Raw genomic sequence first — 12,679 nt, 5'->3', positions numbered from 1 at the left:
CCAGCATTTCTGGTCTTTTACAGTACGCCTGCACCAACCTTCTTGTGTTTCGGTCTCCGGGGTGTGGCAGTCTCTACACATTTCGTTTCGTGTCGTTTCGTTTCTAAAGCCTCCCTATTCAGTCCCTTATCCCTGAGGTCACACTCTGTGATCTCGTCCCAGGTCTTTTTCGGTCTGCCTCTCGCAACTCTCCCCCCAACATTCACACCTCTCACCCTCCACACCCAGTTGTCATCCCCCATCCTCTCCACATGCCCAAACCATCTCAGTCTACCCCTCATCACAACACCAATACACTCCAGTCCCATCCTTCCTCCCAAACCATCTCAATCTACCCCTCCTCATGACAACACCAATACACTCCAGTCCCATCCTTCCTCCCAAACCATCTCAATCTACCCCTCCTTATCACAACGCCAATACACTCCAGTCCCATCCTTCCTCCCAAACCATCTCAATCTACCCCTCCTCATCACAACACCAATACACTCCAGTCCCATCCTTCCTCCCAAACCATCTCAATCTACCCCTCCTCATCACAACACCAATACACTCCAGTCCCATCCTTCCTCCCAAACCATCTCAATCTACCCCTCCTCATCACAACACCAATACACTCCAGTCCCATCCTTCCTCCCAAACCATCTCAATCTACCCCTCCTCATCACAACACCAATACACTCCAGTCCCATCCTTCCTCCCAAACCATCTCAATCTACCCCTCCTCATCAAAACACCAGCACACTCCAGTCCCATCCTTCCTCCCAAACCATCTCAATCTACCCCTCCTCATCACAACACCAATACACTCCAGTCCCATCCTTCCTCCCAAACCATCTCAATCTACCCCTCCTCATCACAACACCAATACACTCCAGTCCCATCCTTCCCCTCAACTCTTCCATCATAAACCCAGCCCTCCCAGGCCTCACACTCAGGGACGCACTGCACATCCACCTAACCACCGTCATTTCTGTACGTTTGAGCCTACGAATATCCTCTTCCTTTACATTTGCTGTTTAAACTCTCTAACACACTTCTCTGCTGGTGCTGTCAGTCGCGGAGAATAGTAAATGGCCAATTCCGGAGCTGTCTCCCTCTGCCTGTCTTTCTCTCCCACCGCCTATGACCTCCAGTGTTTGAAGTGCAGTGTTTCCAGGCAGCTCCTAATGACCTAATCTTAATTTCACTCCCTGGCTGGTTCAATATCACATTAAAAACAGCAAGCTTTGTAGTCGCAAAGCCTTGGGTTCTTCCTTTTCCGAGTAAAAAAGCTCCATCTCATAATACAAGCACTGCGGACATAAACAGTGATCCAGCCTGTGCGATAAATGGAAAGAAAATGAGAAAGTATTTGTGGAAAAGGGGCGGCATTTCTCGTGTATTTAGGAAGCTTACTAACACATTTTCCTTAGCGATTTATTTTCGGATATGGCTGGTTAATTATCTGTCTATCTATCTATCTATCTATTGCCAGACGCCTTAATCCCGTAAGGGATGGCCATAAACAAATCGCCTCCATGTCGCCCTGTCCCCCGCTATTTCACTGCCCTGCTCCCAGCTCACACCCCCTTCTCTCATATACCTCTCCACTCCATCCCTCCATCTCATCCTCGGCCTCCCCCTCCCTCTCTCCCCCCCTCCACCTCTCTCACACACACTCTCCTCTTCAGTCTCTCACTTTCCATCCTCTCCACATGGCGATGTCAGAATTATTACAGTAACGCAGAAGACGACGACGAAGTGTAATAAGCAAACTAAATCGCTAAGGAAGAGGTGTTAGGGAGCTTCCTCTTGTCTGCGAATATCAGGACTTACCAGATATCATTGACCTGGTGACTGACGGTTGGCCAGGAGTATTATTGGTTTATTATTATTATTATTATTATTATTATTATTATTATTATTAATTGTTATTATTAATTGTTATTATTTTTATCATTCTTATTCTTATTCTTATTATTTTTATTATTATTATTATTATTATTATTATTATTTTTATTATTATTATTATTATTATTATTATTATTATTTTTTTTTTTTATCATTATTATTATTATTATTATTATTATTATTATTGTTGTTGTTGTTGTTGTTGTTGTTACAGGTATTATTATTATTATTATTATTATTATTATTATTATTATTATTCCAGCTCTCCCAAAATGAGTGTTTATGTTTTTATTCCAGTTTTTATTCCACTTTAAACAATTTGGAAGGGTTAGGGGTCAGCCAAAGGGTTGATATGATGCCTGTTGTTAGGGCAATTGGTTGGAGGTCGGGGTCAGAGGGAAAAGGTCAAACATTAACTATCAGGATCAGCCTAAACAGCCTTTCTCTAATTTAGAGTGAGAGATTAACTAGGAGAGTGTACAGTATGTGAGTGAGGTGGAGGGGAGGAGAGGGAGGGGGAGACCGAGGATGAGATGGAGGATGGGGAAGAGAGGTATATGGGTGAGGGGGATGTGAGTTGGGGGGATGGAGAGTGAGAAACTAACTAGGAGAGTGTATGGGAGTGAGATAGAGGAGGGGGGAGAGGGAGAGGGAGACCGAGGATGATATGGAGAGATGGTGTAGAGAGGTATATGAGAGAGGGGATGTAGGTTTGAGGGAGGGCAGTGAAATGGCAGGGGACAGGGCGACATGGAGGCGATTTATTTGTGGCCACCCCTCACTGGATTAAGGCGTCTGACTATATATAGATAGATAGACTGATTGATCTTGCGTGAGCCGAAGCTAGTGGAAGGGTTAGGGCTCAGGCAAGGATGCAATAATAATTCTTTTTTGAGGGCAATCAGTCGAAGGTTAGGGCCCATATGCGTGGTGGTTAAGTAAATTCCCTAACACCTCTCCCTTACCGATTTATTTCTTCTTATGCCTGGCTAATATCGAATGTACGCTACTTATGCAGATGACGGTGATACTGGAATGCTTCAGGTGACCCGGACGAGGACGGCAAGGTGCACTAAGGTAAATAAATCGCTTAGGAAGAGGTGTTAGGGAGCTTCCCAACGAGGCCAGTTGGTGGACGCGGGTATTGCACACTCACCGTTTATTCTTCCTTATATATAGTTTAATTATTTTCTTATTAACTACATTATCTATTTATTGATTGATTTATTTAGAGTGTTAATAATATGTATCACTTTATGCTGCTCCTTCTTCCTAAATTACTCTCTCTCTCTCTCTTTGAACTGTACATATCTTGACACACACACACACACACACACACACACACACACACACACACACACACACACACACACACACACACACACACCACGAACTCTCTCTCTCTCTCTCTCTCTCTCTCTCTCTCATCTGCATGTAAACACAGTGGTAAAATTAGAGTGAGAGTTGACTGTGGCCAGGGAGGAGAGAGAGAGAGAGAGAGAGAGAGAGAGAAAGTGAGTGATTTCGTGCATGTGTGTGTGTGTGTGTGTGTGTGTGTGTGAGAGAGAGAGAGAGAGAGAGAGAGAGAGAGAGAGAGAGAGAGAGAATGAGTGAGTTCATGCATGTGTGTGTGTGTGTGTGTGTGTGTGAGAGAGAGAGAGAGAGAGAGAGAGAGAGAGAGAGAGAGAGAGTGAGTTCGTGCATGTGTGTGTGTGTGTGTGTGTGTGTGTGTGTGTGTGAGAGAGAGAGAGAGAGAGAGAGAGAGAGAGTTCGTGCATGTGTGTGTGTGTGTGTGTGTGTGTGTGTGTGTGAGAGAGAGAGAGAGAGAGAGAGAGAGAGAGAGAGAGAGAGAGAGAGAGAGAGAGAGAGAGAGAGAGAGAGAAGGGGGTATGGGTCACTCTATCACTCAGGCCAAACCCAGTCCTTCTCACACATTGTCTGGCTCACTCTCTTGTTGTTATTCTCTGGGTCTCGCTTCAGTCAAAAATAAATCAATAATAAATCTAATAACTGGACACAAGAGAATGGCCGTCTTTGTGTAAATCTTTGGCGTCTGGTTTATAATTCTATCTATCTATATCTACCAGTCAATCTGTTTATCTATCTATCTATAGCCAGACGCCATAATCCCGTAAGGGGTGGCCGTTTGTCGTTGAGTTAGTTGTTTTACGGGGAGGGGCACTAACCCTCCACCAACCCACTTGTTGACACGTAGGGAACACGTATGGGTTGGTTATATGGTTACCACCCAGCGTTGTAAATGGTTTCCTGGCTTACAGGAAACCATTAGGCTTGTCACTCAACGTAAAGCCACCTGAAAAGGAAAGAAGAGTAATAAAAAGTGACAGGAAAGATGGGAGAAATAGGAAGAGAGGAGGACAGACACAGAAAAAGAATGATAAGTGTGAAGGAAGAAGTAGGCAGCACTACATCAAGTGAGTGGATGATGGTGAGAAAGAGGAAGGGAGGAGGACAGACACAGAAAAATAATGATAAAGGTGATGGCAGAAGTAGGCAGCACTACATCAAGTGAGTGGATGATGGTGAGATATAGAAAGAGAGGAGGACAGTCGCAGAAAAAGAATGATAAAGGTCAAGGAAGAAGTAGGCAGCACGACGGCAAGTGAGTGGATGGTGGTGGGAAATTGGAAGAAAGGAAGACAGACACAGAAAAAGAATAATGGAGGTCAAGGAAGAAGTAGGTAGCACTACATCAAGTGAGTGGATGATGGTGAGAAATAGGAAGAGAGCAGGGCAGGCAGAGAATAAGAATGGTAAAGACAAAGGCAGAAGTAGGCAGCACTACATCAAGTGAGTGGATGATTTTTATAATTGGCCATATTTAATTTATTTTTATTATTATTATTTTTTTTTGGGGGGGAGACACTTTTTGCTCAATATGATGGAAGAAAAAGGTGCAGGTTGGAAGTTGTGTGTGTAATTCACCGGGTCGGTCAGGATCACCTGATGGTCGTGATCGTCAGCTTTTACCCTCCCGGAAGGGAGCTGAGAGCTCATATAGTCCGATCTAAGGGCAAGGCTGTGACCTTCACACACACACACACACACACACACACACACACACACACACACACACACACACACACACACACACACACACACACACACACACACCCGTCCCCTTGCTCAAGGGGGACAGTAACCACCCACTTCGTCAGTGAAACTTTTCGCAACCTGAGCGAGGCGCGAACTCCCGTCTACCAGATGGCAAGCGAGAACGTTACCACTGCACCAGCGAGCGGTGTGTGTGTGTGTGTGTGTGTGTGAGAGAGAGAGAGAGAGAGAGAGAGAGAGAGAGAGAGAGAGAGAGAGAGAGAGAGAGAGAGAGAGAGAGAGAGAGAGAGAGAGGTGAGGAGTAATGGATGTATGAAAGACAGTGAGAGGGTAATGGGGAGTTGGATGATGAGGGGGGAAAGGGAGAGAGTAGAGGAGGGGGAGGGGGAGGGGAGAGGGGGGAGTGGGGGAGGGGCAGAGGGAGGGGGAGGCAATGGAAGGGTATGGGAGGGTGGAAGAATGATGGCAGAAGTTCAGCCATTTATTGTAGACATAACTAGTTCCCTGCCCCATCATATTATATTCTCTCCCTCATACTCTTCCCTCCCTCCCTCCCTCTTTACCTCCTTCCCTCCCTCCTCTACCTCCCTCTCTCCTTCCCTCCCTTCTCTACCTCCCTCTCTCCTTCCCTCCCTCCCTCCCTCTTCTTTCTTTCCTCCGTCTCTTTCTTCATTCCATTTCTTTCCTTCCTTCACAATCTTCTCTTCCTCCATCCCTCCCTTCCCCCCTCCCTTCTCTCTCTCTCTCTCTCTCTCTCTCTCTCTCTCTCTCTCACCATCCCTCCTTCCCTTTACCACCTTCCTCTTCTCCCTATACTTTTCTCTCCCTCCCTCCCTCTCCTCCCGTTTTCTCTCCCCCCCTTTCCTCTCCTCCCTCCCTCCCTCCTTCCCTCCCTCCCTCCCTTCCTTCACAAAGCTCCTCTTCTCATTACACTCATCCGCTGAGGAAGAAGAAGAGGAAAAGGAAGAGGAGGAGGAGGAGAAAGAGAGGAAGGAGGAGGAAGGGGAAGAGGGGGAGGAGGAGGAAGAGGAAGAGAAGGAGGAGGAGGAGGAGGAGGAGGAGGAAGAGAGAGCGGAGTAAGACCCGTATTCTCATCCGTTAAGGAAGCTCCCTATCACCTCTTCCTTAGCGATTTATTTTGTTTATTACAACTTACTCTCCTCCACTGTGTTACGTAAATCCATCCAATATCGCCATACTCTGCATAAATAACGTACAAAAGGATATTACCCAGCCACATCCAAAAATAAATCGCATAGGAAGAGGTGTTAGGGAGCTTCATTAACCGCGGATAGTGAGGCAGGAGAAGAGAAGGAGATGAAGGACGAGGACGTGATGAGGATCGTGTTTTGAGTTTGGAAATGTAACACACACACACACACACACACACACACACACACACACACACACACAGAATACGTTCCCCTTTTGCCAGTCCTCTCTATCTTGTGGCTTAAATTCTGTGTAAATTCTGGGTGTAAATTCTGTGTAAATTCTGTGTAAATTCTGTGTAAATTCTGGGTGTAAATTCTGTGTAAATTCTGGGTGTAAATTCTGTGTAAATTCTGTGTAAATTCTGGGTGTAAATTCTGTGTAAATTCTGGGTAAATTCTGTGTAAATTCTGGGTGTAAATTCTGTGTAAATTCTGTGTAAATTCTGTGTAAATTCTGTAAATTCTGTGTAAATTCTGTGTAAATTCTGTGTAAATTCTGTGTAAATTCTGTGTAAATTCTGTAAATTCTGTGTAAATTCTGTGTAAATTCTGTGTAAATTCTGTGTAAATTCTGTAAATTCTGTGTAAATTCTGTAAATTCTGGGTGTAAATTCTGTGTAAATTCTGGGTAAATTCTGTGTAAATTCTGGGTGTAAATTCTGGGTAAATTCTGTGTAAATTCTGTGTAAATTCTGGGTAAATTCTGTGTAAATTCTGTGTAAATTCTGTGTAAATTCTGGGTGTAAATTCTGTGTAAATTCTGTGTAAATTCTGTGTAAATTCTGGGTGTAAATTCTGTGTAAATTCTGGGTGTAAATTCTGTGTAAATTCTGGGTAAATTCTGGGTGTAAATTCTGAGTTTAAAGTCTGTGTCAATTGTGGTGTAAATTCTGGGTAAATTCCGGGTGTAGTAAATTCTGTGTGTAAAATCTGTGTGTAAATTCTGGGTGTAAATTCTGGGTAAATTCTGGGTGTAAATTCTGGGTGTAAATTCTGTGTAAATTCTGGGTGTAATTTTGGGTGTAAATTCTGGGCTGAATGGTGGACTTGTATTTAGATTATTAAGGCCTTTAAGTTGGAAGGGGTAGGGTGACGGTGAGGGGGTAGGGTGGGGGAGTAGGGTGCAGGTGAGGGGATAGGGTGAGAGGGTAGGGTGGGGGAGTAGGGTGCGGGTGAGGGGATAGGGTGAGAGGGTAGGGTGAATGTGAGGGTGTAGGGTGAGGGTGAGGGTAAGGGGGTGAGGATGTGGGTGAGGGTGAGGGGGTAGGGTGGGGGTGAGGGGATAGGGTGAGGGTGAGGGTAAGGGGGTAGGATGAGGCGGTAAGGTGAGGGTGGGGGTGAGGGTGAGGATGAGCGGGAGGGGATATGGTGAAGAGGTAGGGTGACGGTGAGGGTCGGGGTGGGGGTGGCGGTGGGGGTGACGGTGAGGGTGAGGGTGAAGGTGGGGGTGAGGGTGAAGGTGGGGGTAGGGTGTAGGGTGAGGTGAGGGTGTAGGGTGTGGGTGGGTGGAGGGTGAGGGTGAGGGTGAGGGGGTAGGGTGAGGGTGAGGGGGTAGGGTGGAGGGTGAGGGTGAGGGGGTAGGGTGAGGGTGAGGGTGAGGGGGTAGGGTGAGGGTGAGGGTGAGGGTGAGGGTGAGGGGGTAGGGTGGAGGGTGAGGGGGAATGTAAAGGTAAGGAGAAGCCCCATTCTTGTTATTTTTATTTTATTATTATTTTTTTTTTGTTTACAATTTGTGTATGGTGAAGGTGATAAATAAATGACCGTCTGAGATATTTTCCTTCACGTAACACAGCGTCCTTTGGGAGAGAGTGGCCGCTGTCTTAATGCTCTGCTTGACCCTGTTAGAGCTACCTCCCTCTCTCTAATTCTTTCCCTTTTTAGATCAACAGCACACTGTCTTCATCGCCTTGATCAAACCAGACCTAATCGACATCTCGTGTTCCATATTATAGTCTCTCACACTCCCTCACTCGATCTAACTCTAGCTTTAATTGTCTCTCTGTCTCACTCTCTCACTCCATCTAACTGTCTCTCACTCCATCTAACTCTTAGCTTTGTCTCTCCGTCTCTCCAGGTGCACAACGCCACTGCTGTGTTCATCGTCAACTTAACCCTGTCAGACCTGATGCTGGGAGTGTTCAACCTGCCCCTGGCCGCCTCGCTGTTCGTGCACCGCGCCTGGGTACACACGGGCTTCCTGTGCATGCTGTTCCCCTTCCTTCGCTACGGACTGGTGGCCGTGGCCGTCTTTACCGTCCTGGCCATCACCATCAACAGATACGTCATGATCGCACACCCCAAACTCTATCACAAGTTAGTAAGGGCAGACGTTAGATTTATTGATTTCCTCTTCCTTTTGTCTCGTAGATTAGTTACATTAGTCACAACCTACCCTGTTGCAGAGGACCTGGTGCTGGAGAGGACGCCTTCACGTGGTGGCACCGATACGAACGGACGGAGGGACTACCCAGTTATACAAACGCCCCTCAGTTTCCCTCCTATCATCTGAAAGGTGGGTGGTGGGGTGTGGAAAAAGGGAAACTAAGACCTGCAGCCCACCGCGTGTACGCCCAGATGAACCTGTAGCCACAACAACAACAACATCAATAGAAAACATTAGGTTCAAAGCTTTTCCTTAACTCCATCAGCCCGAGGACGTTTTATTTAATTATCCCTACTACCATTAACTTTTTTCTTTATTCACTTAAGGCACTAGAGTGAGTTAGGTGCAGTATTAAGGCACTAGAGTGAGTTAGGTGCAGTATTAAGGCACTAGAGTGAGTTAGGTGCAGTATTAAGGCACTAGAGTGAGTTAGGTGCAGTATTAAGGCACTAGAGTGAGTTAGGTGCAGTATTAAGGCACTAGAGTGAGTTAGGTGCAGTATTAAGGCACTAGAGTGAGTTAGGTGCAGTATTAAGGCACTAGAGTGAGTTAGGTGCAGTATTAAGGCACTAGAGTGAGTTAGGTGCAGTATTAAGGCACTAGAGTGAGTTAGGTGCAGTATTAAGGCACTAGAGTGAGTTAGGTGCAGTATTAAGGCACTAGAGTGAGTTAGGTGCAGTATTAAGGCACTAGAGTGAGTTAGGTGCAGTATTAAGGCACTAGAGTGAGTTAGGTGCAGTATTAAGGCACTAGAGTGAGTTAGGTGCAGTATTAAGGCACTAGAGTGAGTTAGGTGCAGTATTAAGGCACTAGAGTGAGTTAGGTGCAGTATTAAGGCACTAGAGTGAGTTAGGTGCAGTATTAAGGCACTAGAGTGAGTTAGGTGCAGTATTAAGGCACTAGAGTGAGTTAGGTGCAGTATTAAGGCACTAGAGTGAGTTAGGTGCAGTATTAAGGCACTAGAGTGAGTTAGGTGCAGTATTAAGGCACTAGAGTGAGTTAGGTGCAGTATTAAGGCACTAGAGTGAGTTAGGTGCAGTATTAAGGCACTAGAGTGAGTTAGGTGCAGTATTAAGGCACTAGAGTGAGTTAGGTGCAGTATTAAGGCACTAGAGTGAGTTAGGTGCAGTATTAAGGCACTAGAGTGAGTTTTCCTAAGCGATTTATTTTGTTCATTACACCTCACTGTCCTCTTCTGTGTTACGTAAGTCCTTCCAATATCGCCATACTCATCATATATAAAGCACAATAGGATATTAACCAGTCTTATTCAGTAATAAATCGCCGAGGAAGAGGTGTTAGGGAGCTTCCTTAACAGACAAGAATACGAGCACAAGTTGTTGTTGTTATATATACGTGAAGCGGTGGAGTGTAGCTTAAACTCACCCATCCCCTGCTGTACACCATCGTCCTTTCGGGGGATAGGGAGAGAGTTGAGGGACGTGTGTATAACTAGGCAGAGGACTCCCCCCCCCCTGCTACACCAGTGCCACCATGTGAAGGCGACCCTCTCCAATTAGGGTAGAACAGTATAACAAAGACCACTTCCATCACTGACACCCTCACCTGTTTAGAATGACTAATCTCAGCAGGAAACAGTTTATAATGACTAATCTCAGCAGGAAACAGTTTATAATGACTAATCTCAGCAGGAAACAGTTTATAATGACTAATCTCAGCAGGAAACAGTTTATAATGACTAATCTCAGCAGGAAACAGTTTATAATGACTAATCTCAGCAGGAAACAGTTTATAATGACTAATCTCAGCAGGAAGAGAGAGAGAGAGAGAGAGAGAGAGTGTGTGTGTGTGTGTGTGTGTGTGTGTGTGTGTGTGTGTGTGTGTGTGTGTGTTGGTCTGACAGGTGACGTAATATGGTGACGTATATTATGATAATTATTTCTGTCTTACGATGTTTTTCTCCTGCCTTTGTTTAGCTTTTGGGTCGTATTCTAGCTGGCATATAGGAGGCTTCGTAACACCTCTTCCTTAGCGATTTATTTTGCATATTACACCTTACCCTTCTATCTATATATCTATTGCCGGACGCCTTAATCCCTTAAGGGGTGGCCACAAACAAATCGCCTCCATGTCACCCTGTCCCCCGCCGTTTCATTGCCCTGGTCCCAGCTCACAGCCTCCTCTCTTATATACCTCTCTACTCCATCCCTCCATCTCATCCTTGGCCTTGGCGATTTATTTTGCATATTACACCTTACCCTTCTCTAGTATGGTAATTTTCTCGTTTCAGTATCGACCTGGTTTGTATCAGTAACATACAAGAGAATTATGACGTGTACTGTACGTCACTAGATTACTAAAGTAGATGTGCTGAGGAAAAGAAACATACAGTATCTCCAGTCACTTAGAAAACGGGTCTTCCACCTTAGTCTTTAGGGGTGACTCTCCTATTTCACTTTTGCTAAGGCCAGATACTTGTAGTCGCTAGTGGGAAGCTTGTCTAGCCCAGAGTGTTAGGAACTAGTTCATTACCCTCAGGGCTCAGGCCTCCCTTTACCCTAACACTTCAGACCCTGTTCATGAGTAATGTCACTGATGCTATGGCACGGCTTTTATATCTGTATCTGGTGCTGGTAAGGGAAGCCTTCATGCGATGGCACCGATATTACAAGACAGCCCTGCTCCCTAGTTACATAAATGTCCCTATTCCGAAAAGACTACAAGAGAAGGGCACATTCCTCCTGTAATCCACTCCATTCGTGTTCAGATGAACCTGTAGTCACAACTACTGTTAGCAGCACTACAACTGTCAATCATTACCTCCACTGTCATCACCTCTCACCACCCCTATTTTTCCTCAGGCTGTACACGCAGACGCTGCTGGCGGTGATGGTTGTGTCCACGTGGGTAGGTGCCTTTGGAGCCCTAGTGCCCACAGCCCTGAAAGTGTGGGGGACCTTTGGCTTGGACCCCACCATCGGCTCGTGCACCATTCTGCCAGACAGCGATGGATACTCGCCTAAGTCATTCCTCTTCGTGTTTGCATTCATGCTTCCGTGTGTGGCCATCTGTGTCTGTTATGCAAGGATTTTCTGCATCGTGCACCGTGCAGACAAACGAAGCCACAACAGTGATCAAAGCATCATCAGAGTGAATAGCAAACAAGACAAACAGAAAGGCAGCACTAAGCAGGAAGAAGGTGGAAAGTTGGGTGTGGCAGAAGAGAGGGACAGGGCAGACCCACATGAGGGTGGTGAGGCACGGGTGCATACACTGAGTGAGACTGTGCAGGTGGAGACACAGGTAAAGCTCACCTCCAACACCAGCTCCGTCAGTGTGGAAGTCCTGGAGGGTGGTGCCTCTCCCACCCACCCGGCCAGTGGTCACAGTGATGGCAGAGGCCAGTCACCTTCCCCAGGGGTGAGCGTCACGGTGCTTAGGCCTGAGGTCAATGGGCTGTCCGGCCATCCCTCAGGGGAGGAAGGGGTGGTGTCCTCCCCCATCAGAATATGTCCAACAAATACCCCAGACTCACCCGCCTCTGATGCAACAGATGAGACGGGGCGGCGGCAGTCAAATGAATCAGCAAAGGGGGCATTTTCACAGTTGCGTGGGACATTCCGCAGGGCTCGGAGGGGATCACTCCTGACACGGCAGACTGCACTAAGTCCAAAGGACCAGCGGCTCCTGAAGATGATTCTGGTGATCTTCTTGTCCTTTGTGGTGTGTTACCTGCCCATCACGCTGGTGAAGACATTCAGCAAGGATGACAAGCCTGTGTTGAACATCTTGGGTTTGCTGCTGGTCTACCTAACCACCTGCATCAACCCCATCATCTATGTGGTCATGTCCTCGGAGTACCGCCAGGCCTACCTCAGCCTCTTTGCCTGCAGTGTTGGTGCTGAGGCTGTCAATCGCTCCTTGACTAAGATTTCCTGAAGGTGTGTCAAGGCCATGACTTGCCCCAGCCCAGTGCTCACCAGCCCCAACACCACACCTGCACCAGCCCTGCATCCCACACCTGCCTTCACTGTCTGCTCCTTACACCTTCCAGAGCCACACCCAGCCCAGCCACAGTTACTTTCTTCGTCGGGCACATTCTTCCCTCCTGTATGTGTGGCCAGTGGATGAGGCAGGCGTGGTTGGCACTGGG

At 46.7% G+C, this 12,679-nt stretch overlaps 1 protein-coding gene across 1 annotated transcript in view; it reads left to right on the top strand.

Moving 5' to 3' along the window:
- Positions 1-12,465, top strand: part of LOC145390097 (G-protein coupled receptor moody-like) — a 52,645-nt gene extending 40,180 nt beyond the window's left edge. The window contains exons 4-6 of the mRNA XM_080265161.1: positions 8,257-8,495; positions 11,388-11,714; positions 11,760-12,465. Coding sequence (XP_080121287.1) covers positions 8,257-8,495; positions 11,388-11,714; positions 11,760-12,465 — 1,272 coding nt within the window. The remainder of the gene's footprint in view (positions 1-8,256; positions 8,496-11,387; positions 11,715-11,759) is intronic.
- The last annotated feature ends 214 nt before the right edge of the window (positions 12,466-12,679 follow it).

Source organism: Coenobita brevimanus, unplaced genomic scaffold (assembly GCF_032717465.1).
Source record: "Coenobita brevimanus isolate Jiangsu-jjx unplaced genomic scaffold, ASM3271746v2 jjx.HiC_scaffold_2825, whole genome shotgun sequence".
In the NCBI taxonomy this organism is placed as follows: domain Eukaryota; kingdom Metazoa; phylum Arthropoda; class Malacostraca; order Decapoda; family Coenobitidae; genus Coenobita; species Coenobita brevimanus.
Note: the sequence above shows the minus strand (reverse complement) of the source record. Positions and strands in the feature narration are given on the sequence as shown.